This window comes from Asterias amurensis, chromosome 17 (genome assembly GCF_032118995.1).
Source record: "Asterias amurensis chromosome 17, ASM3211899v1".
In the NCBI taxonomy this organism is placed as follows: domain Eukaryota; kingdom Metazoa; phylum Echinodermata; class Asteroidea; order Forcipulatida; family Asteriidae; genus Asterias; species Asterias amurensis.
The window spans coordinates 17,440,265-17,464,234 of record NC_092664.1 but is presented as its reverse complement, the minus strand read 5'-3'; the positions used below and the strand labels follow the sequence as shown (position 1 = coordinate 17,464,234).

Sequence of the window (23,970 nt, the reverse complement as noted above, 5' to 3'; positions counted from 1 at the left end):
CTTATGCGCCATTCAGATCATTAGATATGAGGTAAAGTCATCTGAATTGAAAAGGTTTAACAATGATACATTGTCATGTTGCTACTGCTAAAATTCTGCAGAAATGATTTCGATCGAAACATGCTTAGGGTTCGGAACAAGCAGTCGCCAAATGCATGGAAAACAGCAGCAGGCAAGTCAAGTCCCTTTACTGGTTGTAAAATCCCAAAGAGGGAATGTTTTTAAGTTAAAAAAAAAGGTTTGACAAGCTTGATATGTGTTAGAATTGACATGGCGAGTAAAACAAAAAGGGATTTTTTTTTCAGGCAGAAATATAAGACTCAATAATTCAGATATTTTTACAAAGCAATGTTTGTTTAAAAGCATACTTAAAGTTTATTGGTCTGCAAAAAAATATAATACAGTATAAGACAATAAAAAACTGTTAAAAGGAACGTTATAGAATTGGTAAGAAACCAAAACCGTGAAGATCACAGACTTACATAAAATTTTCATATTTGATGAAAAATAAATAATCTAATTTTGCATTTGGAGTTTATTGCTCAGTGAGCGTTTTATTCATTTTTGTATTGGCATCGATGCAATGCAAAATTTGCAATCAGTTTTTCGCTCTTTTCTCATGACCCAGATTGCCGATCGAGCTCAAACTTCTACAGGTTTGTCAGTTTATGGTGTATATGGTGGATTACATATAGTGCTTACACTGCCAGCAACTTTTTTTTTTCGCAAAACCAATTCTGTAATGTTCCTTTAATTGTTCAGTGATGTGACTGTTTAAGGCAATACAAGCAGACAATGTTATCTTTTTAACAAACTTCTGAACCTATTGCTATTTTATATATATATATATATATATATACATGTACATGTATACAAACTGTACGTGTACATGTATACAAACTGTACGTGTACATTTTTCCTGTGACAAAACAATTGTAATGTCCAATAATTTGGGACATGAAGCTACACACTCCACTCAATCTTAATTCACTACTCAATAGCGGCTTTCAGAGCACACAAAACACAGTTGCATTTAAATAATTTGCTGACTAAAAATGCTGGAAGGAATGATGACCTGAATGTTAAGTACCAACTTCATTAAGCCCACAAGATTTTAATAATAATAAATAATAATAATAAGACTTGTAATGCGCACATATCCACCCTGCTGGGTGTTCAAGGCGCAGTAAAACCAAAAACAAAACAAAAACAAAACACAACACAGACATAAGATAAGTTTTGAGAAGAGACTTGAATTTTGTGGTACAAAGACAAGATCGAAGATTAAGTGGTAGAGAGTTCCAGATGCATGGCGTGGCTGAAGAAAAAGACCTGTCACCCCATGAGTGTCGAGACTTGGGTTCAGTGAGGAGAAGCATGGAACTTGATCGAAGATTCCTTGATGGAGTGTAAACTTGAAGCAGTTCAGAAATATAGTGGGGAGCCTTGCCATTGAGAGCTTTGTGGACAATGAGCATCAGCTTGAAGATGATTCGTTGAGAGATGGGGAGCCAGTGTAGTTGTTTCAGAATGGGGGTGATAGAACAGGATTTTTTGCATTCAATTGTTGCTAAATGGGGGTAAGGTTTTAACAAAATCCTTCTGGAAGTAAGGACTGCACAGAACCAATGAGAGGAGTCATATTTTGTTTACAAACCACACAAAATGCTTTGTTCTTGGCACAATTTACCGGTATGATTCATACAATAGCACATAATTCACAATATTGAAAACGGCACATAAATACATGCTCTGTTCTTGGTACAATTGACTGATGAAATTCAAAGAATGGCACCAAACCAAAATGCAAGTCCCATTTATATAAACAGTAGTCCTAAATACACAGCACATAATACATACTTTGTTCTTGAAAATTTACCTGATATGATTTGAAGAATAGCACAGAACCTAAATGCAAAAGTTGCAAAGAATAGGCCTAATACACAGCTTATAATACATGTACATACTTTGCTATTGGCACAGTCAAACGAGGTATGAATTCAAAGAATCCTCACTGTAATAACATCATTTTTCTGACCAAATTGAACAAATAATGCAAAGGTCAGTCTCGTCAATCCCTGATTTCTTTACCAGTATTGTTTTGAATGCTAACTGGTAATGTCAGCCAATTTAAAGGCCATGTCACACAACGGAGCAATTTACAAGCATTATTTCAGAGTAAAGTGCGACTCGCTGTTTAGCACCAACATCGAGTGTTTACACAAAGATAATACAACTAATCTAATTCAGCCGCTTGTGTAAAATCCTCATCCAAATTGTGTGCGTAGTCACTTATGATCCAAGTTCATCAGAGTTTAGTAATGACAAATAATGGCCAAGGCAAGCTCCCTATGACCTTGTGCTAGCACCACACCTCGTAACATCACACGTTCATCCAGTGTATATCTGCTCATGATGGGAAGGTGTTTGGTGGAGCACTTTGTGATCTCATGATTCCAGGAATCTCATGTTGATACCACGCCTCAAAATCCTCCACTGACATCAACGTCACTCTCTCACGAATAAACTGCAGAAATAAAGAGAAACAATTTGAAGTTAAAGTTTCAACTCATAGATAATGTTTGGTCAGGGCGCCTTTGGTTATAACAGTCCCCAACCGATCAAACAAACTCTAGAAGTCCGCCAGTCTGACTCAATGTGGAATATTAAGAAACTGTTCAGAGTTCATAACTTATTAATTGCTGATTCTGTATTTGTTCAGTAGTGTCTTGTTCTAGTGTCTACTGTCTAAAAAATTGGGAACTTTATAAGAACTCTGCTAATTATTCTTATCAAGTGATAAGTAACATTTGAAATCTCATCTCCTTACTGATTGGGTAACCCCCAACACTGAACAAAAACAACTTGATAATTGTGCCGGCATATTCCTCCTACTCTGATTTTTCTATTTTTTGGTCTGCCCTTGATAAAATCAGGGAAAAAGGGTGATTTTTAGAAATAGCCTGACACATCTCTTAAAGCCTACACTTGTGTACATGTAGGACGGCACATTTTCCTTCATAAAATGTTCAAACATTTGCTCCCAAGGACCAAGTATTCCCCTGGTTATGTGATATTCTTAATACAATAAACCCCTACCTCTACAGCTGCACTGACGTCTGGCAGACACAGTTCCCATGGCTTCAAACCCGTTAGTACATTCAGAAACTTCTGTGGTGTGATTTTACGACTCTCTATAATCCCCATGCTTTGTAGTTTCTCCAAGATGGCCGTACAGGCTCGATCAGCAAATACATAGGAAGGTAGTCGAGATGTTAGCTCCTGAAACCTGAAGGAATTAATCAAGAATCTATTGAGAAAAGTACCTAAAGATCAACTCGTACAAAATGAACATCATTTCGATTTTATTCTAGAAAGGTAAATGAGTGTGTAGTGAGTGCTTACATAGCAAACACCTAGTTCAAAAATCAAAGGGAGGGGGAAAACAGCTAGTTTTTCTGATCAAACTTCGACAAAGTAACAGGGTGGAAATTGTTACAAGTACAAGAAAGATTATTAATTGGACTAGGCTTTTTACAAAACAAACTTTAAAGGGTCTGGGTACTTTTTACAGAATGTCCACAGATTTACATGAAACTTAAACAGTTTGTAAATAATGATAGTAGAAAGCTTCCCTTAGAGTTTTTGAGAACTTTAATAGTAAAACACTGTCACCAAAATTATTTAGTCTTAGTTTTAGCATGTAAAAACGCATCAACCAATTGATACATTTTTACATGCAAAATAATTTTTGTCTCACTGACTGAGACGAAAAGTCTTTTTGTGACATTGTTTTACTATTTCTTATGAAGCAAGTAATATTTTGAGGGAAGCTTTCTTCCATCATTATCTTCAAACTGGGTAAGTTTAATGTAAATCTGTGGACATAATGTTTTGTGTTTAAAAAAGTAACCAAATCCTTTAACGACCAAGAACTCAGAATTAACGTTTCTGTCATCAGATATGAATTCCAATGATAAAATTGATGATTGGGGGTAAAATTACACCACGACAAATGCCAGGAAATAGTTGAAATAGTTGAAACGTTTGGTGTAAATGACTAGCCAACAGTAAAATGCCCACTGCCTTAAAGATTCTTGTGATCTATGGATACTGCAGGCTTTTATTGCCGACATTTCTTTCTATTCATTGATTCCTTACCATTTACTTTCTTCCTCTACTCGTTTCTTCCTCATCTTTTCTTCAGCTGACTCTTCATTATCTCTTGCTGCTTCTTTCATTCTGTCTAGTTGAGAACTGATGTGAAGATTGGTCCGAATCGCTCGGAACTTCTCTTCACTTCGCCAAAGTTTCTTCCTGTGAATGTTAACAAATTGTGAGTGTTGGAAAGTCAAATCCATAATTTGTTTTTGTTGTTAGCACTGTAAACTCGGTACTTTCCCAGAGTTCTGACGAAACAAATCCACAGGCAAATCAATCGAGTGGGATTCGAACCCACGACCTTTGCATTGACAGAGCCGAGATGTTTTACCACACTAGACCACCAAATCCACACAACAACAAAAAGTCTTTTCTATGCATGAACTTAATAATCTATGGTTTAGTTTGACATGGTTTATAAAAGTACTTACTTCTCTAAGACTTCTAGTTTATCATGAAGCATAAGGGCTTTGTCTTCAGTGACGTCAGCGAAGCGACTTCGTAACTCAGATGGTAGATGAACGTGTTTTTGACTCGGGAAGATGGGTTTGAACTCTGTCTTAGGTGGTGCACTGTCAATAAGAAACAGAGATGTCTCATGAGAATTTGGCTTTTGAAACTAATGAGGTAACTCTGGACATGTCAATTAATATGACGCATCAATCAATCAATCAAATCAGTCAATTGTAAAAATTTATAAGGCGTCAATCCAACGTTGCCCATAGTGCTGTACAATAAACTCTCAAAAAGAAAGGTTTATAGGGAAGTTTAAAGATGGCTTGGGAGATTTTGTTTATGTTCTTTGGAAGATTATTCAACATTCCCTAATTATGTCGTTCATTGGATTGCAAAGGACTGAAGTTTGTCAGCAGGTTTCCTGTAACCTTCCAATAGGTTGATCAAATAATCAAACAAGATGAATGTCTTTTTCAAAATGAACCAGTTGTTTTGATTTCTACATTTTTTAAAGCTGAGCAAGAGAAATGCTTTTGTTCCACTCCTTTTCTAAGAGTAGACTGCATTTATGCTAAACTAAGTTTGAGAGTTGAGGCACAAGGGTTTGGAGTTTGTATTATTCGTGTTTGTACCCAGAGTTTTCCAAACTAACATTCTTATTCTTTAATCTGGATTCCTAGAATCCCCACTTTAGTTTCTACCAACCACTATACCGACCTACAAACCACTATACCTACCTCATAGTTCTTAGCTTCCTATTGGTCGATGCCACCCAGGTATGAATCTGTTTTTCAGCCGGTTTAATCACTTTCTTATCTCTCTCTTCAAGGTGTTTCTTCTGTTAATGAAAACAAAAATAGAAGATTAGAAATTATATTATCCATGTCTTCTCACAACATCAACTTTTAATTCTGAAGACACAAAAATCAACAGTACTGACCGACATTCAATGAACTATAGCACTGGGCATACGGTGCTCATTATAATTTTTCAACAGGATCGATCACAATTTCTTGATGACTAATAATTTCTTGATTTGTGCAATTCATAATCATACATTATGAGAGAGATTGGCTGTTGCCAGCTTCTTAGAGTTTATATCCCCTTGTGGAGTGGAAGTTTGCTAATTTCCCTTGATAGGAAGTTTATCTAAAAGAATTGTTGTTTATAGAGCAGTGCTATATTCAGAATGATGACACCCATTTAACGTTGCATCTTCTAAAAAGGTAGATGCTGTGGCGCATTTAGAAACCACTGTCAAAATCACAAACTCTGTCCCTTAGCGATAAGTTAAAAAACAGAGATCAGTCACTCCGAATAGTAGAAAGCATGCTTTATAATAAAATTTAACACCAATTTCACTGCAAAGCTTAACTTTATCTGTACCATTTCTACAATTTCTTTCAGACCGTCAGCATTCATAGTTAAGTTGTAGGACTATTACATGATAGAAAACGCCACTTACTGATAGTGTAGGTGTTTTGCTGACCGTAGTTCGTTGACCTGATGACCCTGTACTTAAAGCACCACTACGATCACTAGCAACAGAGGGAGACCTAAATAACAACAAGAATGTGGAGATTAACCTATGGTTAGTGTGCATGTTCAAAGTTTGCCACTATTGTAATGCAACAACCTCTTTAAAAAACATCAAAAACTTCCCCAAATGTGAATATTTTCAAGAAGAGGCTAATTTTTTCTATACGCCATTTTTCTGTGTCAGTAACATGATTTATATATGTACACGTATGTCTTTCGTGTCAAAGCATCTTGATATAAAAACAGGCGATATATACATTGTTTTGATTGATTGATTAGTTGATTGATTGATTGTGTTCTATTTGTCTAGAGGAAAAAATCCCTGTGACTTAACCACAGTGTTTAAAATATTATTCAGAAAAATGAAAATTGTCTATGGTATCCCTTTGGACAAGAAGATAGTCTTGGCCCAAGACGATGGTGCTTGATTCTGGATAGTGTACTACGCGCGGTTGAATCTCCAAAGCGCGCCCGCCACGGTATGATTTAGTTACGTGGACGGCTCGAAATCTAGACTACACTCTGCAAGCTACCATCGTCTTGGCAATCCTGCAGCGCTGTGTTAACTTTTTCATTGTTTTCTTCTACAGCTTTCTGTAGAACCAATCAGCGTGCGATCGTTGTAATAAATTAACATAATGTTTAGTTGACCCCGGGGTCATTCATGTTATGATTACACGGCATTGGCAGCTCCGTGTTTGTCGTGGAGGAAAAATCGTAAGAAAATAGGAAATATTCACGATTATGAATGTTAAAGATGAACAAGTGAGCCGAAGCTATATTGATCTGCTATCTAGATGGCAATTAATGAACGACTATGTCAAAATATACCAGCTAGTGCCCTCTCTGCGGACGGTCTGGTTTTGCGATAAACTCCGTCAGTTCTCGTGTGCTTCGTCTGCTGCATGCAGGCAGCAGTTGGACCATGGAGGTAGGATGTCCGGGTGTGAATAAACTATAGGGAACTCTGAACTAGAGCATGATACCACATACGACCAACGTTTGCAACTGAGCAAGTCATGGATCCCAAGTCATTATGTAACTGTCAGTGTCACAAAGTGGTGAGTGGAGAGAATCTGTTTATATTGATCGAATCTGTATGGAATTAGAAAACGTAAAGTCATACATTTGTAAGTAGTCATTGTTTGTCATGTTTGAATACTTCAAAACTTGTTGTTATTTATGTAGGTAGACCTCCTTCCTGCTAAATAGCAGTGCTATTTCATGATGCGAAGCACAATTTTCTTGTGTCTCACTTATGGAAGGGCAGCTCGTAAAAGTATTGCTTCACCAAAATACACTTCGCATTCGCATTCGAAGGAAGTATGAGCCTACTCCTTGGTTTTGTTTCGGTTTGGAACGAACATAGCCCAGCTTTATGTGAGATTGGATTTGTCTGACTTGAGTCACCAACACTTCAATGCACACAGATTCATATCCCTCGATTTGAAAATGGCTCATCTCATTGGCTGACTTTTTTTTTTTTAACTTGCATTTTTCTTCTGTGCACAAGCAATTAACACTTGTTTGCAATTGCTATAGTTGGGTTGATTGATGATCGTAAATCGTAACCCTCGCTGGTCAACGGTTTAATATTTATAATCAAAACAGATGTACATTTTACATTAAGTTTGATGCAGAAAAAGTTTAGCACAATAAGACCCAATATAATCACTGAACTTATTCTATGATTTGTATTTGTTTCATTCTTCTGATAGGGCACATTTCCAGGAAAGGCTTTTAGAGAACTGCTGCATGCCCACCTTGGAGTACTGATACTTTTTAGGCCTCGTCTTGTCAGATGAATGGGTAGTCGACTGCTCTGCAATTAAGGAATGGAGTTCTTGATTCAAGAGAGACAAATCTGTGACAGAATCAAGATTCAAGCGTATATAATTGTGGAAGAGATATTTTGCTGTTTTGCAGAGGAAGTCTCAAGAAGAGAAAAGGAAAAGATGGAACATCATATTAACTGTCGTATGTGAAGAACTGTACTCTACATTTTGCTGCAAAGTTCCACCACTGTATCACAATTTATTGTCGACATGTATCATACCATACCAATACAGAGATTGACTTTCAAGATGAGTTTACATAGCTTTTTCAACACTGTGGGAACTGTGTGCATACTCTTAGCAACCGATGCTTTTGGACTGGGGTTGATGTTTGTCATTATTTTGAACACCAAGATGAAAATGTACAACTAAGTGGAAGAGTTGGGCGAGATGAGCAACATGCTCTTTCAACTGCCATAAACTATCTAAGACACAGAGAATCAGATGAAAACTGCATTGCACCCCACAATGTAGAAGAGTGGTCGTAGGCTCAGCCGCTCATACAGGTACATAGTACAAACAGTATTGTGTATAACTGCTGTGATACCTGTGCACTTTAAATGCTGCTGTGGGAAAGCCTGTGATTGGCGATTAGTGGTACGCACTACGATTGATGTCGAAATCGCAACTAGTTATTGCTTAGTCGAGTTGCGACTGCCATTATTCACCTACTCAGTAAATCAAGCCACCACAACAACTAAAATAGTTGCTCCTATTCCTGCTTGCTGAAAAAATTGTGTCGCTCACAGTCACGACTTTTCATGGCAACATAATTTACCTATGAAACACAACCAGACATCAGTAAGCCTGGGCCACTTGTGTAAGTTACTACTCAACTAGTCACACCTCAAAAAGTCATGACTACGACACTAGTCATGACTTGTTTGCCGCAGGGGCAATATGGTAAATTTCGTGCTTAGAGGATTGAAGGATTGTCACTGGTGTCACTGACTGTGTTTCGTAAGTAAATTATGTTGCCATGAATAGTCGTGAGCGATACAATAGACAGTTCACCAAACAGGAAGTTGTTACTATTTTTGGAGTACACGATTATTCAATTAGGAATTAAAAAAAGTAGTCGCAACACGACTTGTGATTTTAATAATCTCGACTGTGCGACAAGTTTGACACTGTGTCGCACTAGTCGCCCAGCCCTAGACATAAAGTGACACAATCCTTAAATCCTTTCAGCGTGAGTTTTACTCTATTGCACCTGCAGCAAATAATACGTCGCAATGCATTTTGGGGCATGAAAAATGACTAGTGTGTTGAAGTTGCGACTATTTGAGGCACGAATAGTTGAGAAGCAAATTTCACTAGTCGCTCAGGCTTTAATTGTGGGGTATCGTTGTTATAGCCTGTTACAAACCTGATCATTTTAATAGCCACTGTTCTGTGAAGAATTTGTGTTTGGCAATAAAGAAAGAAATCAATTTTATGAACAAGTAATTTGTGTTGGCCTTTATTTAGAAATAATTTGAATTAAACTGTATCAATTGTTTTAAGACACAATACATCATTGTTAATTATAACGTACTGACTATTAGGTATTCATGTGATTGTGACACAATTAGTAGCCCTAAAGTTTAATACATGTGCAAAGTCATATAAGTCGATGCCTCAGAACGACAATAAATTGTACTTGTACAGTGAATAGTGTTTGCTGTAGTAAAACTACTATATACGGTAGTATCATGGAGGTTTCTACCTCCATGTGAGTATAATCATGTAGGTACCTCCATGGTGTAATATATGCACTGAGGGTAGTTCGTCTGTCTGTGGTTCATGTGATCTGCCCACGACAAATCATTCGGGAAGTATAAAACCATAAAACAAACACGACACGTAACGAAGCATTTTGTTACTTAATTCCTCCTTAGTCAGTTTTCTCTCAGACATTCTGTAGTCAGCTATTCTTCAGAATAACGACAATAGTTATTAATTGGTTTTCTGGGAAAAGGGGATGTAGAATTTAAATCCCTGCATTGCGTTCGTTAAGTATGGCCATGGAGGAATTCCTCCATGGTATGGCTAGGCAAACCATATTATAGTATCACTCGTTCGTCCCGTACGTCCGACCGTGGCCCGACTTCATTTCATGCTGCTGGGCGCTGCCATGTTGTTCACATGTTGAATATGCATTACACAACCTCGACAACGGCCTTATTAACATAATACGGCAACGCCCACAGTGCACGCAGCGCTGCATGATTGCCAAGACGATGGTAGCTTGCAGAGTGTAGTCTAGATTTCGAGCCGTCCACGTAACTAAATCATACCGTGGCGGGCGCGCTTTGGCGATTCAACCGCGCGTAGTACACTATCCAGAATCAAGCACCATCGTCTTGGGCCAAGACTAACAAGAAGATTACTCCCATCCCCTCCCCTCATCCCTGGGAGCTTCCAGTGTGTAGCAATGATTTCTCAAAAGTCTGAATCACATTCTCAACACAAAAAACTTAGAAGTTCAGAATGTTAAATTATAGTAAGCTCGGTCATTTGGTGGCTCATTCAACTACAAAAAAAACATTTTTTTGAAAAGGAGTTTAAACTGGATCTAGAGATGAATTCTTAATGAATTATAGTTACCTCTCTCGTCTAGCACCCCGTCTCGATGCTGCATCATCTATCTCTTCAACCTTACTGACCATTGATGCACTTTCATATATATCATCAAGTAGTTTCAATGTACCTATGAAATAGAAAATGAGTTTATCTTTAAATGTTTTTGTATTTCATTATAATCATACTAATAATGGACATCTGAGAAGTGCCGGTATCGACCTTAAGTGGTGCTTAGCGCATAGCCTTGCTCAAGGCAGTCGAATTATTCACTCTGAAAAAAGACCGCCGCTGTATAAAAACCCACCCGTATTCACTGTGCATAAAACCCACCCGTATTCACTGTGCGTAACATCGCACGACACGATGCCCCCGTACACTATCCGCATGCGGAGGCCGTCAGGCCGACAGCCTTGTAGGATCTGTGTTGAAGCCACTGACCTCATTACTATAATAAGCGAAGAGTTCCCACGGTCAGCTCATTACCATAATGCCCGCGAAAGACGAGACATGTTTACCTCACACACCACCACCACGGACGCATGATAGGGTCCAAAGGTCGTGATAAGGGAAGTGCGTGATTGGACGTCAAAATGAATAATTCATTTGCCTCACATCCTGTGTTGTCTGATAGGTCTGACGAACGATATACATATTCATGAGCTGCATACTAGCATATCCTAGAGCCCCCCCAATTTCGTCCACTATTGGAATTTTTTCAATACAACACATTAAAACGGGAAGATACAGACCCGACAAGGCTGTCGGCCTGACGGCCTCCGCATGCGGTTAGTGGTGTACGAGTGCGATGACTTGTGTGAACAGTATTCGTGCGATGTGACAGTGTGTATACGGGTGGGTCATTCGGTGTGATCGCACACACCATGCACAGGGTATACGGCGGGTGGGTTTACAGCTGCGTCTTTTCGGAGCAAATAATGCGACTGTCTTGAGCAAGGCTACTTAGCGCACTACTCTGTAAAAACAAATTGAAAACAATCAATAAAAGTAGCATCACATAAGTGAAAACGGAGTCAACAAAACTCTTCTTTATACAGATATGTTTTTAAAGTATTCCTGAATAAGCCATGTGAGTTTAAAAGTTAAACAGTTTCAGGTAAGGATCCATAGCCTTGGTGCTTCGATCTGAAAACTTTTCTCAGATTGATGATTGCCATTTTTTCTTGAAGGAGTTTTGTGAAGACTTAACCACAATGCCCTTGGGCATAGAATTGGACAAGAACCATGACATGTTGGGCTCATCCGTCTCTACCCCCGTTTATCTCCTTAGAATGATCTGGGATCAGGTTGGCTCTGTGGTTTCTTTTCTTATCTTTCCTCTTCGAATCCCACCTCAGACCGGAGTCTTGCATGTGGATTGGGTTTTCAGTTCCTACCTGATTGTGTGGCTTTTCCCCCATCGGGGTTTTCCGATCCTCCCATGACATGTTGGGCTCAGGTCTCTACCCATTCATGTCCTTAGAATGATCTGGGATCAGGTTGGCTCAGTGGTTTCTTTTCTTACCTTTCCTCTTCGAATCACAACTCAGACCGGAGTCTTGCATGTGGATTGGGTTTTCAGTTCCTACCTAATTGTGTGGGTTTACCCCCATCAGGGGTTTTCCTCCCATATCTAAAACTGAACATTTCTTCTTGTTTTCTAGCCATCCTGTTATTGGGGCTAGTGATGTTGGATGTTTAATCAAATAAGAAAACAACAAACAAAGAATTAAACCCAGTTTACCTTTTCCTGGCGTTACTTCCTTCCTAGCTGACACGTCATCTTCTTTTCTTGGTGTACTATCAGAACTCAGAGGATTGACTGATCCAACATTAGATGCAGTCTTTTGTAGAGCAGTCACACTGGATGCTTGGACTGACGTACGACGTGTACCTCGACCATAGGACATTGAGGCAGTCAGGTTCGGACCAAACTGCGAGGTTTTGGTACTATTGCGAGTTTTCTGAAAAATGGTAGAAAAATTAACACCACATAAACATGTAGCTCATACATTGTACAGCTGTAAGTATCAAACTTTTTACAGAGTTACAAAAATGGACATAATTATGTTATACTGTTAGTCCTTTTTTAATTGTCATGTGCCAAATAAGTTAATGTAATTGCAATGGGAGACTTTTGGGGACTCTAGGTAATAGCAGTTTACCAGATAAATCCATCGTTCTTGAAAATGTGAGCATTCTCAGAATGGCGTACACAATGGAAACTTACCTGGCATGCCTGTGGAGTCAATTTCACAAAAAGATAGGACTATTCCTAGGAGATATAAAAAAACGTATGGCTGGTCCTAAGTTAAGGACGAGTAACTCGTCCTAACTCGAGATAAAAGACTAGTCTTAACTCTTGGTGAAATCCACCCCTTTAAATTTAAAGTGCAACATCCAACAAATCAAATAGTGAAAGTGCTGAATTTAAAAGCTTAAAACACGGTTCACACTTCACACACATTGCGAAAATTAAGCGTACTTTATTGTATCCCAATAGTTCGCTTTGCATTCGCTTCCGCGTGAAGTATGAAACGTGCTAACTACTGTCAAAACAATAAGCAACAATAGTATGTTTTAGTAATAACACAAACTACATGTTTCTGGATTCTACTGAATACCAATCACAGCTTCAAACTCTGGAGAAGTTTCTGAAATCATTGTTCTTCAAGAAGCACATGCAGAGACATTTGAGGTCTTTCTCTATGGTCTTACTAGGCCCAAAGCTGAGTCATAAATTGTACTTTACACCACAGCGGAAGCAAAGCCAATCTTCTTGCGTCAAAATTGGAAAAACAGCGTGTACCAATTGTTGCATCACAAAAATTGGCTCCGTTTTCACATAAGTATAAACACTCTTAAAAACAAAAGTGCATATATAATGACATTTTTATTTGGTTAGAAGAATAAAACGTCTCAAGACATGTCAAGTAACTTCTTATTTCCACATTCTTACACTTCACATTGTAAATACATGTAGTATCAAACTTGTATTAAAGCAAAATATCACAGCAGAATCAGCACACAATGATAGACAACTACACAACACCGCTAAACACATGTAATTGTGTAACTGTCTATTCTTCATTATATTTATTACCTGTCCACCCAGACTTGGCAAACTTTCCGTCTTAAGCATTAACATTTAAAACAAGTAGCAAATAAACATCAATACAAAATACTCAATCGATCTACAATGAACCGTATAAGCAGCAATTGACGGACAGAGAATAAACCAAAGCTAGAAGGAACTTACCCATTGGTAAATCACTGAATCAAACATTTGGCGTTTTCAAAATAAATACAATACAAAGTATTCATAAAACAGTACCTCATTTTTAAAAGTAAGAACGTCAGTTAAATAGACAAAATTGGCTAACCGTTAACATAATTTAGTGATGTGGAATCATAGACAATAATATAGAAAATACTTTTTAGATGAATGTTGTAAAAAAAATCATCAAAATATCACGCAATTGGTGAAAAATGTTTTAAAAACAAAAGCTTTCAAAGGTCTGCGTTTATGCTTTCCAGTTTCTAGTTTATGTCTGACACTTGAGTAAAAAAATTATGTTAATAACTAAAGAACACTGAAATAAAAGTCTCTTTGAGAGAAAATTGTTTAGAAAAAGGTGTTTAGGAAAATAAGAAGAGACATTGAAGTTTTCTAGAAAGCTTACCAGATGACCAGCTCCTGGATTACTGACAAAGGAATTCCATCTTGTATCAACAAGCTTCTCACGTTTCCTTTCTTTCACAGTCGTCTTACAAAAAGTGTTTTGCCGTAAATCTCTGAAAAAGTATAAAGAAGCCATTTATACTAGCGCAGTGTTAGCCAGGGGGTGTCTGGGTGCCTGTTTTATCTGTTATTTGCATTAAGTGAACAATTTGAAAACCCCTTCACCAAATCCTGGGTAAAACCTTTTAATCTGGTCTTATTATCCACAATCAGGGCAAATTGAAAATCCAAATCATCTTCAGTATTTACATTTCAAAAGCTTATGTTGGCAAATTAAAATAATGTATTTCTGAACAAATATCTAAAGTTGAGATTAAGTTTGTTCATTTGACTAGGCATCAATTTTTTTGAAAATGCAGCTGTATACCATAGATCCTAGCATTTTCCCTCAACATTGGCCAACTGACTAAATGCTACTTTGTGGTAAAACACCATGAAGACCAATCACAATCTCTCCAAGAGGTCCAGCTGACTAGTTCAGTGATACAAAACATCACTATATAATATGAAATCTAAATTTCAATCCAACTGGTAATGTGCTGTTTAGTCACTGAAACAAACTAAGAAGTACAATATTGAACCATTGTACAACACACAGTGTACTTACACATAACTATCCAGTTCCCAACTTTGGGAGTAAAAGTGTACACAGGAACCAACTCCCAAAATGGTGTAATTGATAGATATTTGCTGAGCAGAGGTGCGTTCCACCATAGAGCTTAATACTTAACTGCTTTCCAAGTCCAATAATTTACTTAGTAGGATTTGAATCTTTGCATGGTGGAAGTATAACTAAGAGAGGTTTGCGACAACACCATGTGAAAACCTCATTTGAGCAGTATTGGTCCTGAAAAGAACCAGTGGTTGACAACTCAACGTTTAGGTCAGTTATGCTCTAATCAAGAGGACTATCTTACTTGTATTTAATGGTCCAGCATTTAGTAATTGGTTCCATAGCAGCAGGTGGTTCAGTCATCATTGCTTCTAAGATCCAGTTCACTGCACACAGCTGACGAAATATAGCATCCCTGTCAAAACAACATAAAAGACTGTTATTTGAATCAATCAAAATGTTAAGCACAGGCCTTGAACTCCACTCTTGAACGGGCAAACCAATTTTGCTCTGGTAAGGGGCATCTCAAGGATTTGGATTGGAACTTTGCAAAGGGCACCACAGCAATAGACCGATCCACTAAGCTCCGCCCCATTACGTATTGACCAATCACAATGTAACGAAGGTTCCGACAAATAAGGTCCGACATGCGTGCGCGTATCTTGGCGCGCGCAGCAGAGTTGTGCAGAAAGGCGTTGGAGAGCCCCACATGTTCTTGGCTCACATGTGCGTCGTGGGCGGAGCCTACTGGATCGGTCTATTGCCTGAAAGCACACTTGACAAACTGTATAAACTGATGAAGATGCATACAAATTGTAAGGTAATCAAAGTTGGTTTGCTGAGAAGCTGAGGTGGTCTGTAACTGAGTTATCAATCAGAAAAATTGGTACAATGAATTTTGAAGCAAGAGAGTAAAACATAAATGACAATCTAAATAAGTGATGACTGAAGCTTTGCATGTTGTGGAAAACAGGAACTATCTATAACTAGTACACTTGTGGGTACAACCATGACAACCATGTGTAAATGTCTTTTGGGAGGGGGCTTAAAAGAGCTGCTGTGGTCTCAACATTTCAGACAGAAAATTATGCTTATCTTCAGCAGAGTCAAAATGCTAATCCATAAAACTAAAGTTTTAAATCTTATTTTGCCTCCTACCTATTAGCTTTACTTCCATCATCATTCTCCACATTAATATTGGATCTGATTGGTGTATAAGGCCTCGGTGGTTCACTATTAACAATGTTCTTTCATCTCATATTTCCTACCTATTAGCTTTACTTCCATCATCATTCTCCACATTAATATTGGATCTGATTGGTGTATAAGGCCTCGGTGGTTCACTATTAACAATGTTTTTTCATCTCATATTTCCTACCTATTAGCTTTACTTCCATCATCATTCTCCACATTAATATTGGATCTTATTGGTGTATACGGCCTCGGTGGTTCACTACTCTTCTTCTTTCGTCTTCTTCTGATAACCGGTGAGGAGCAACTTAAGATGGATTTAGCCGGAGTAGCAGTGCCACTCTGCTCACTGACCACACCTAGTGCTGAGATTGGATCTGTGTGCTCATCAGTAACATCAGGATGATCAGTTGGAGGAAGGGCAGTGCTGGATGGAGGAAGGGTGCTGGCTGGAGGGACAACGGTGCTAGCTGGAGGGACAACGATGCTGGCTGGAGTGTACAGGTGCGTCTCAGGACGGGAGAAAGACACCTCTTTCTTTCCATCATTGGTTGAATGCGTTAAGAAGATGCTGCAAGTCAAGACACTTCCTTATTAATGAGATTCATGAATTAAGATTTAAATTAATCCAAATGCAAATTTGAGTTAAAGAAGTTTGCTTCAAAGATCTTTGTGTTTGTCTGTTTTTAAGATCTGTGTGTTTGTCTCTTGTTCATACTTAAATCCAAATTTTTGGAATGCTCGTTCAATATCTGAGTCTCTCTGTTTGTTTTCCTAACCTAACCTTGGATCTTTTTTCCTTGTCAACTCATTATCTCTATCTACATGTTTGTCTGAGTTATCAAGATGACGTAACCAGTCTATAGTCTGTTTGTCCGTCTCTCTGTCTGTTCTCCTGTTCGTCCGTTTCTCTGTCTGTCTGTTTTCCTAACCTTAGATCTTCATCCCTTACCAACTCATGACGTAACCAGTCTATAGTCTGTTTGTCCGTCTCTCTGTCTGTCTGTTTTCCTAACCTTAGATCTTCATCCCTTACCAACTCATGATCTCTCTATCTATTTCTGATGAGTTATCAAGATGACATTACCAGTCTATAGTCTGTCTGTCCGTCTCTCCGTTTGTTTTCCTAACCTTAGATCTTCATCCCTTGCCAACCAACTCATTATCTCTATCTACATGTATCTGAGTTATCAATATGACAAAATCAGTCTATTAGATTATTATTAGTTTGTTTGTCCGTCTCTCTGTCTGTTTTCCTAACCTTAGATCTTCATCCCTTGCTAATTCATCATCAGTATCTCCATCTGAACTATCTACATTTGGAGGTTGCCATTCTCTTCTTCTTCGTTCTGCTTCTTGTAATTTTTGATTTTCCTCTGCGTTCATCTGAACAAAACAAGCAAAAACAGCATCACGCTAACCAACTTATAATCAAACTTGAATCCTTGACCCATAGCAACAAGAGGTGTATAATATTGCTTGGCCCATTATTGCACAAAGTGTTTTGTGCTGTTCAAACTCTGGGTATTGCTTGAAGTAAATCTGTTATTCAACTCAAGATGAATGGTATTGTTACACTTGTTTCTCCAAGCTTAATATTAAATGCTGAGCACATCAATGTTTTCTTTAGTAGACAAATGTTACCAACTACATAACATGAACATTTTGTCTTATTTTGGCTTTGTTGAAAAAACTGTTTTTATCAGTCATTTCAACCGTTGTAACCCTTGAATGGATCCCTCTCCTACTGGTTCTCTGGTTGTAAATAAACCTGCTTGGATGTGATCCTGGCTGCAATAGTTACAGGTTGTATGGCCGCTGACAGGCAGCCCCAAAAACAACTTGCAAAGATGGAGGGAGACCGTCAACATAGGGGTTACTCAGCTGGTAAAGCACCAGATTATTAATCCAAAGGTTGCAGCAGGTTCAAATCCCGATCTAGTCAACTATTCTTGGCATCCCTAAATTTTACAATTTACCCAGTCAATTTCCCTTCAGTTTTGTTTAGTGTTACATTTGACAATTACATACCCTGTCTTCATCCTCTTTTCTTATTGTTGTAAATACACCATGTCCGAGTTTGACCCAGTTTACCATTTTCCTGTACAAAATAATAAAACATGATGAAAGGAACTGTGTCATTTAAGTTTGTAAATTAAATTAAAAAAACTCAGCTGCAAAATAGTTGTCGCCTTGAACCGTGATAAAAGTTTGTCAATGCACCTTTGAAAACTGAAAAGACCATACCTTGCAGATACAATTTCTTTACTCAATGATTTCTTGTTCTTATGATTCCGACGAAAGACAAATTTTCTTGGAGGAGGTTTTTGTTCGGGTTGTTGCATCAAGGAGGAATCTTTCTTCTTTTCTTTCTCATCATCTCCTTCCTCATCAGAACCACTCCCTGAAGACTCTTCAAACTGGGCCTAAAGATAGCAAGATTATAACAAGAATTAGTTACTGTGCAATTAAAGGTCATGTGACCACATGTACATTAAATGGGACCAGTTCCGGGCATTTCCAATGGGAAAACTTATTCACATGAAAAAAATAATCGCTTCTCATTATTTTCTTAGGGATCTTAATTTACAGCAAGAAGGATGTATCTTGTGCTGCTTTATAATGTATCTTGTGTTCCTTTTGCCATATTTCAGTGCAGTTGGTTGCCTCCAAGTTGAATGAAAAATACTACCCTAGAAATTCAAATAAACCAAAGTAATAGCCCCTTAAGAACAAAAAAATACTAGTTTATAAAAGTAGATAGCGATTGTGAGTATTTTATAATAAAACATTTAAATTTAAAGTCCCGTACAATGTACACAGTTTTATGTTTACACCGTGTGTACAGTTGAAAAGGGATACTTGGGGTGAACTATCTTTGCCTACCATCCCACATCAAGTTTCTATTAATAAACAAAAACCAGATTACTTTGGCTGGAAATAATACATTTTCTTGTATTGGGCACTTTATTCCATTGAGGGTCATCTTGAGTTTTCATCAACTTCACAGCAATAGCCGGAAACTAAAAGCTTCCTTCAAAATTAAACTACACCAAGTACAGTTCCCAATTTCAAAGAACAGCTGCAGCTAAGCACAACAAAATTGTGTTTGTCAGAATAAGATTAAAAACCAATAAAAGACTTTCACATCAGTGACTGGAGTCCTTTTGCTACTTTTGCTTCGTCCAAATGTTTCTTTTAGAAGTAAAATGTTTTTCCGCAATGGCAGCACCCCAGATCAAAACATTTTCTCCAACCAATCATGAAATGGACAACCGTTCTTCTCAGTTCGCAGTGTGAGGGCATGTCTGTGCAAAACAAGTAAAGCAAAAATGGGTTTTTCCTTTATATCTTTGGCTAAAAACAACATACATACATGAATACAGGCAGTCATAAAAAAAGTATAAAAAATGTATGCAGGGATTAGCTGTTGAACGAAAAAAACTTCATGCATTGAAAAATCTGGTCAATCGTAGGAATTTTTTGAAATCTGTTCTTACAATTATTTACTTTTAAATCTCTCAGGTGGTCACTAATCAAAGGCGCATTGTGCATCTATTCAGATGGGATTTGGAATTATAGCTTGCCGGATTCCACTAAGTACACAACTAAGCAAACATAGATCCAGCGTTTCCAATAGAGAGTGCTTTATTAACATTCTGAATGACGAAGCATTCTGCAGTGTTTGTTCATTCCAAGCAGAAATGCAAATAATCTACAGATCTCTAGACTCAATTGGACAATAAGAGGCGCCAGCATTCTTCTTTAAAGAAAAACAGGGGGTTCATTTTTAGGTGATTTAATCCCTGGGAAAAAGTTGAACATTTTATCGAGTACAAAGCCAGACCCACATGTATACACGGAATATGCTTTAATTATTATAATAGATTTTCAGGATCTTTGATCACAATTTTTCTAATTTTTACAAAGGGCCACCAAATTGGAAATCAGATAAAAGGAGATTTTATCGTGCCTGAATTTTCTAGTGAGAGACTCAACTGTTTGGCCTTTATACTAAACTACAAATTCTAGCCCAGCCAGCCCTCCCCTCCCAAAAACAATGTTAATATGAAACCATGGTAATTGTTTTTTACTATCAAAACTAAAGTATTGTTCGACAATTCAGGTTGGTGGCAACAAGATACTGATTGCAATGCAGTGCCACTTTTTGCAATTTATTTACATAGAAAAACATCTCCATAATTGTGTTTTATTTTTTTGAAATCGATTTAGTGTAATAAATTATTTTCTGTAATAAGCAGACAAAAATTAGTTGAGTTTTAAAGTGAGATTAAAACCAATATTTGCCACAAAGTCAAAGTGCAACTGTTGCTACGGTTCTAGCCTCTTGGCCTACTTATAAACCAGCCACCACGGAGCTACTGAATGCCCACTTCAGATATTCCAATATCAATACCAATATCAAGTAGGTTAATTATTACACCATATGCCATTTGCTGCTGGGAAATTTGTCAGATATTTTTTTTTTTTTAAATTTCGTGGATGTTAATTTTATTTTTATATTTTTTTGAGTGGCGGGGGAGATATTTCTAGTCAGTATTCAAAATTAAATTCAAATTAAGAGTGCTTCCTCTAGTGTACAATCTATCATAGTTTCAATGTCAAAGGTACTGGACAGACACATTAAGTCATTGTCTCAGACCAGTATTCTCACTTGGTGTATCCTAACATTTGCATAAAATAACAAATCTGTGAAAATTTGGGTTAAATTGGTCATCAAACTTGCAAGAGAAGAATGAAAGAAAAACATCCTTGTTGCATTACTTTGTGTGCTTTAAGATTCATAGTGAAAGGCTTCAGTTTAATTATTTCATTTTTTGAGTGAGAAGTTACCTCATTCTCAAAAACTATGCTGAGTACTTCAGAGGGAGCCTTTTTTCACGATGTGTTTTACACTATTAACAGCTCCCAATTGCTTGTTACCAAGTAAGTATTTATGTTATTTTTTTGAGTAGGCCTAATTACCAATAGTGTCCAGTGCCATTAAAAAGGTAAAAGTCTGTCCCGAGTCAATTATGGCTGATCAGGCTGGTGTTTTCCGGTTTCCTTGGCATTCAACAACTGAGAAATAATTGATGCCAGTCTAATCGTAGTTAAAATGGTATAACGTGCATTTGGGCGTAAGTTACTACATGTAGTTGCGATGACTGTAACGCACCATCCTCACCTCAAAAAGGATGGAGGGTAACCGACTAGTTAGGATCATCGCATTATAACATGTATAATGATAATCACCCCAATACTTCAACAACTCTTTTTTTCTGCAACATTTTGAAAGTCTTGACAGTGCGAAACTTACCCCATTTTGTCCAAGTGAATGTAGAATTAATTTCTTCTCTTCCAGATAAAGCGGTTCTCCCAGTAGTTGATAAGGTTTGTGATTTACAGACCGGTACCCTTGCTCACCTATCTGATGAAGCCTGAGAAAAGAAATAATATAAGTAATTCGGTGAACAAGTTCACTTGAAGAAATAGCATCCAATGTGCATTAACAAATAACAATTGTTTAGTCTTAAATTTGTACAATTGATGCATAAATGCATTGAAAATACAATGTTCCCTTGTAACACTTATCACGTGGTTGAAACAGTATTACCTGTACAAACATAATCATTGACAATTGTTCCAAGCTTGGAGATTCTCGTCATTTATGCTTGTCAGACAAGTTTCTTTACATTTTTTGTTTATTTATAATTTATTTGAAAACATTTCCACAAATTAATTGCCTAAGAAAGCACAACATTTAGGGCTGTATAATATTCTTTTGTTGGAGAATTTTGATTAGCATTTTTTGAATGAATGTGTAATTTTTTTCTAAACATTACAAATGTACAAAATAGATGTAATTTTGGCTTGAACCTGATGTACAGAACATACCTTATTCTATATATTAAAATTAATATTCTTTATCCCCGATGCAAATTTAACATCTATTAGAACATACCTTCTTGCATAGTTAGCCTTAAATATTTCATCATTAGTTGTTGAGGTACGATTTGTCTTGTATTGAGTGTCAGAGCGAGCCAAGATTTGTTCCCCTTGATTTGAAGGTAGAGCTAGTGGAATGGGCTGGATATATGACCTTGGGTCACGTGTCTTTGCTGGGCACATCTTCAAGTTCAGTCAAGTTAAATCCACACCTCCAACTGGAAAATAACCACAAAATTATTACAATAATAATTATTCAGTTGCAAGGTAGAAAAAAATCTTAATCGATGCATGATATTCGTTAGTTTTTTTTCTTCATAATGCTGATTTATAAATGCAAAATTATCAAGAAATATACAATAAAAAGTTCATTTGTTTGTTACGACAATGTAACCCTCCTCCCGAAGGCAAAGCCGGAAAGGTTCAGCTTCGCCGTCGGGAGGAGGACGTTATCACAACTTTTCAAATGTCTACTCGTTGAGAAAACGCAAACAAATAATGTCACAGTATTTCCACAATCCCACTGAATCCCTCCATATTCAGCGAGACAGCGGGCACAAATCACATCTCTGCTCTGGCAGCAGCATTCACTAACGGACAACCAGCATGGAGATGCCTTCCATGGTAGCCCAGGTTGGACTCCGTTTGCAGTGAAGCAGTGGCACTGACTACCACTACCAGGTCTAACTTCCAGGCGATCTTTAGGGATTTGAGTTTTTCATAATTTTGATTTCCGATCAAGGGGCGAATGGTACCGAACCATTTTACCATCTTTATTATTTAAACAAGGAAACTTTTTTTTTTAAGGTAAAAATAAATAAAAATTACATTTTACCATGCTGTACATTTTTATGGTCATGACTTGTCAAATTAAGTAATTAACTGTCAGTGTCATTACTGATGTGATCTTTTTTATTTATCCTAAGATAAAATTACTCACACGATCAAATTCAAAGCATCCTAAGCAGTCAGCTTCAGGTACACCATTTTGAGGATCCAGAGTTGGTAAACGATGCAAAAAAAACAACCTCGCTAGTCGCAACGAAATTCCCACACGTCGGTCCAACGGGGCACTGGTGAGCTGACCAAGTCGACCTGAAGAGCTGGGCGGGTGGAACGACAAAATGTACGGCGTAAATAAGGCCACAGTCACGGTGAAAACACTTCAATATTCTGGAGCTTCAAACTCGGTTTTCACCAGACAAGTCCAAAGTTTTTCACAATGTCACAGTGAACAGTGTTGAGAAAAATAAACTCATCATCCTTCTTGATGTGCATTTCATGGATTCATTCTTATCGACGTCAATAATAAATCAATATGTCTTCAATGTTTAGAATCGTGTGTAGTGAAGTTTACGCTCGCGACTCGATGGATTACTTGAAAAGCATTTGGGACGTTGGCTGTGCCTTCTATGAAGCGCACAACTTACATCTATGTGAATAAAATCATATGTTTTGTATGAGTCAATACATTTTCTCAAAAATAAATCACAATATTTATGTGAGTAATATTCGGTAGCATACAATCAAACATAACTTCACTGTTTATTACTGTTTTGTAATGGTTACTTGAGGATACATAGTTTTCCAGAGGGGTGCAGTAAGTTTAATCTACCAGCCAAAGCGTTCCTTGGTTACTGCAAATAATAACTGTAGAGTGCTAGTGTGTGTGACAGATCCGGGAAGGAGGAATGGCATCCGGGATCAGGAACATACGACCATCTGCTGATCCTCTGGCCCAAATCGGATTATTTCTACTCGAAGGTCGGCGGATCGTTGGGGGAGGGGGGGGGGGGGGGGGGGTGTAAAGAAGCTGTCTACATGATTGGGTGGTTTGATGGCGAAGACATGATGAATTTAGAACATAATGCGATGTGGCAGGAGATTCTGTCCGGGCTTATTTGGCGGACTGAGTGAACAAG

At 37.7% G+C, this 23,970-nt stretch overlaps 1 protein-coding gene and 1 long non-coding RNA gene across 3 annotated transcripts; one reads left to right on the top strand and one right to left on the bottom strand.

Annotated features, from left to right (window-relative positions):
• Positions 1-81: 81 nt before the first annotated feature.
• On the bottom strand, positions 82-23,401 carry LOC139949464 (uncharacterized). 2 transcript variants are annotated; one of them, XM_071947811.1, is made up of 18 exons: positions 22,989-23,401; positions 22,065-22,266; positions 21,420-21,540; positions 18,347-18,525; positions 18,131-18,200; positions 17,361-17,485; positions 16,287-16,670; positions 15,213-15,323; positions 14,237-14,348; positions 13,657-13,686; positions 12,298-12,517; positions 10,581-10,683; positions 6,083-6,173; positions 5,355-5,455; positions 4,593-4,733; positions 4,162-4,317; positions 3,100-3,289; positions 82-2,527 (listed from the first exon to the last, which is right to left on the bottom strand). In XM_071947811.1, the coding sequence occupies exons 2-18, from the start codon at positions 22,229-22,231 to the stop codon at positions 2,411-2,413; spliced, it is 2,418 nt and encodes an 805-aa protein (XP_071803912.1). In that variant the 5' UTR covers positions 22,232-22,266; positions 22,989-23,401; the 3' UTR covers positions 82-2,410. The 2 variants fall into 2 exon arrangements, with proteins under 2 accessions (XP_071803912.1, XP_071803913.1); XM_071947812.1 differs by lacking the exon at positions 13,657-13,686.
• On the top strand, positions 6,687-9,429 carry LOC139949466 (uncharacterized). The gene is made up of 2 exons (XR_011787549.1): positions 6,687-7,217; positions 7,875-9,429. It is a non-coding gene; the product is annotated as an uncharacterized lncRNA (long non-coding RNA).
• Positions 23,402-23,970: the final 569 nt, after the last annotated feature.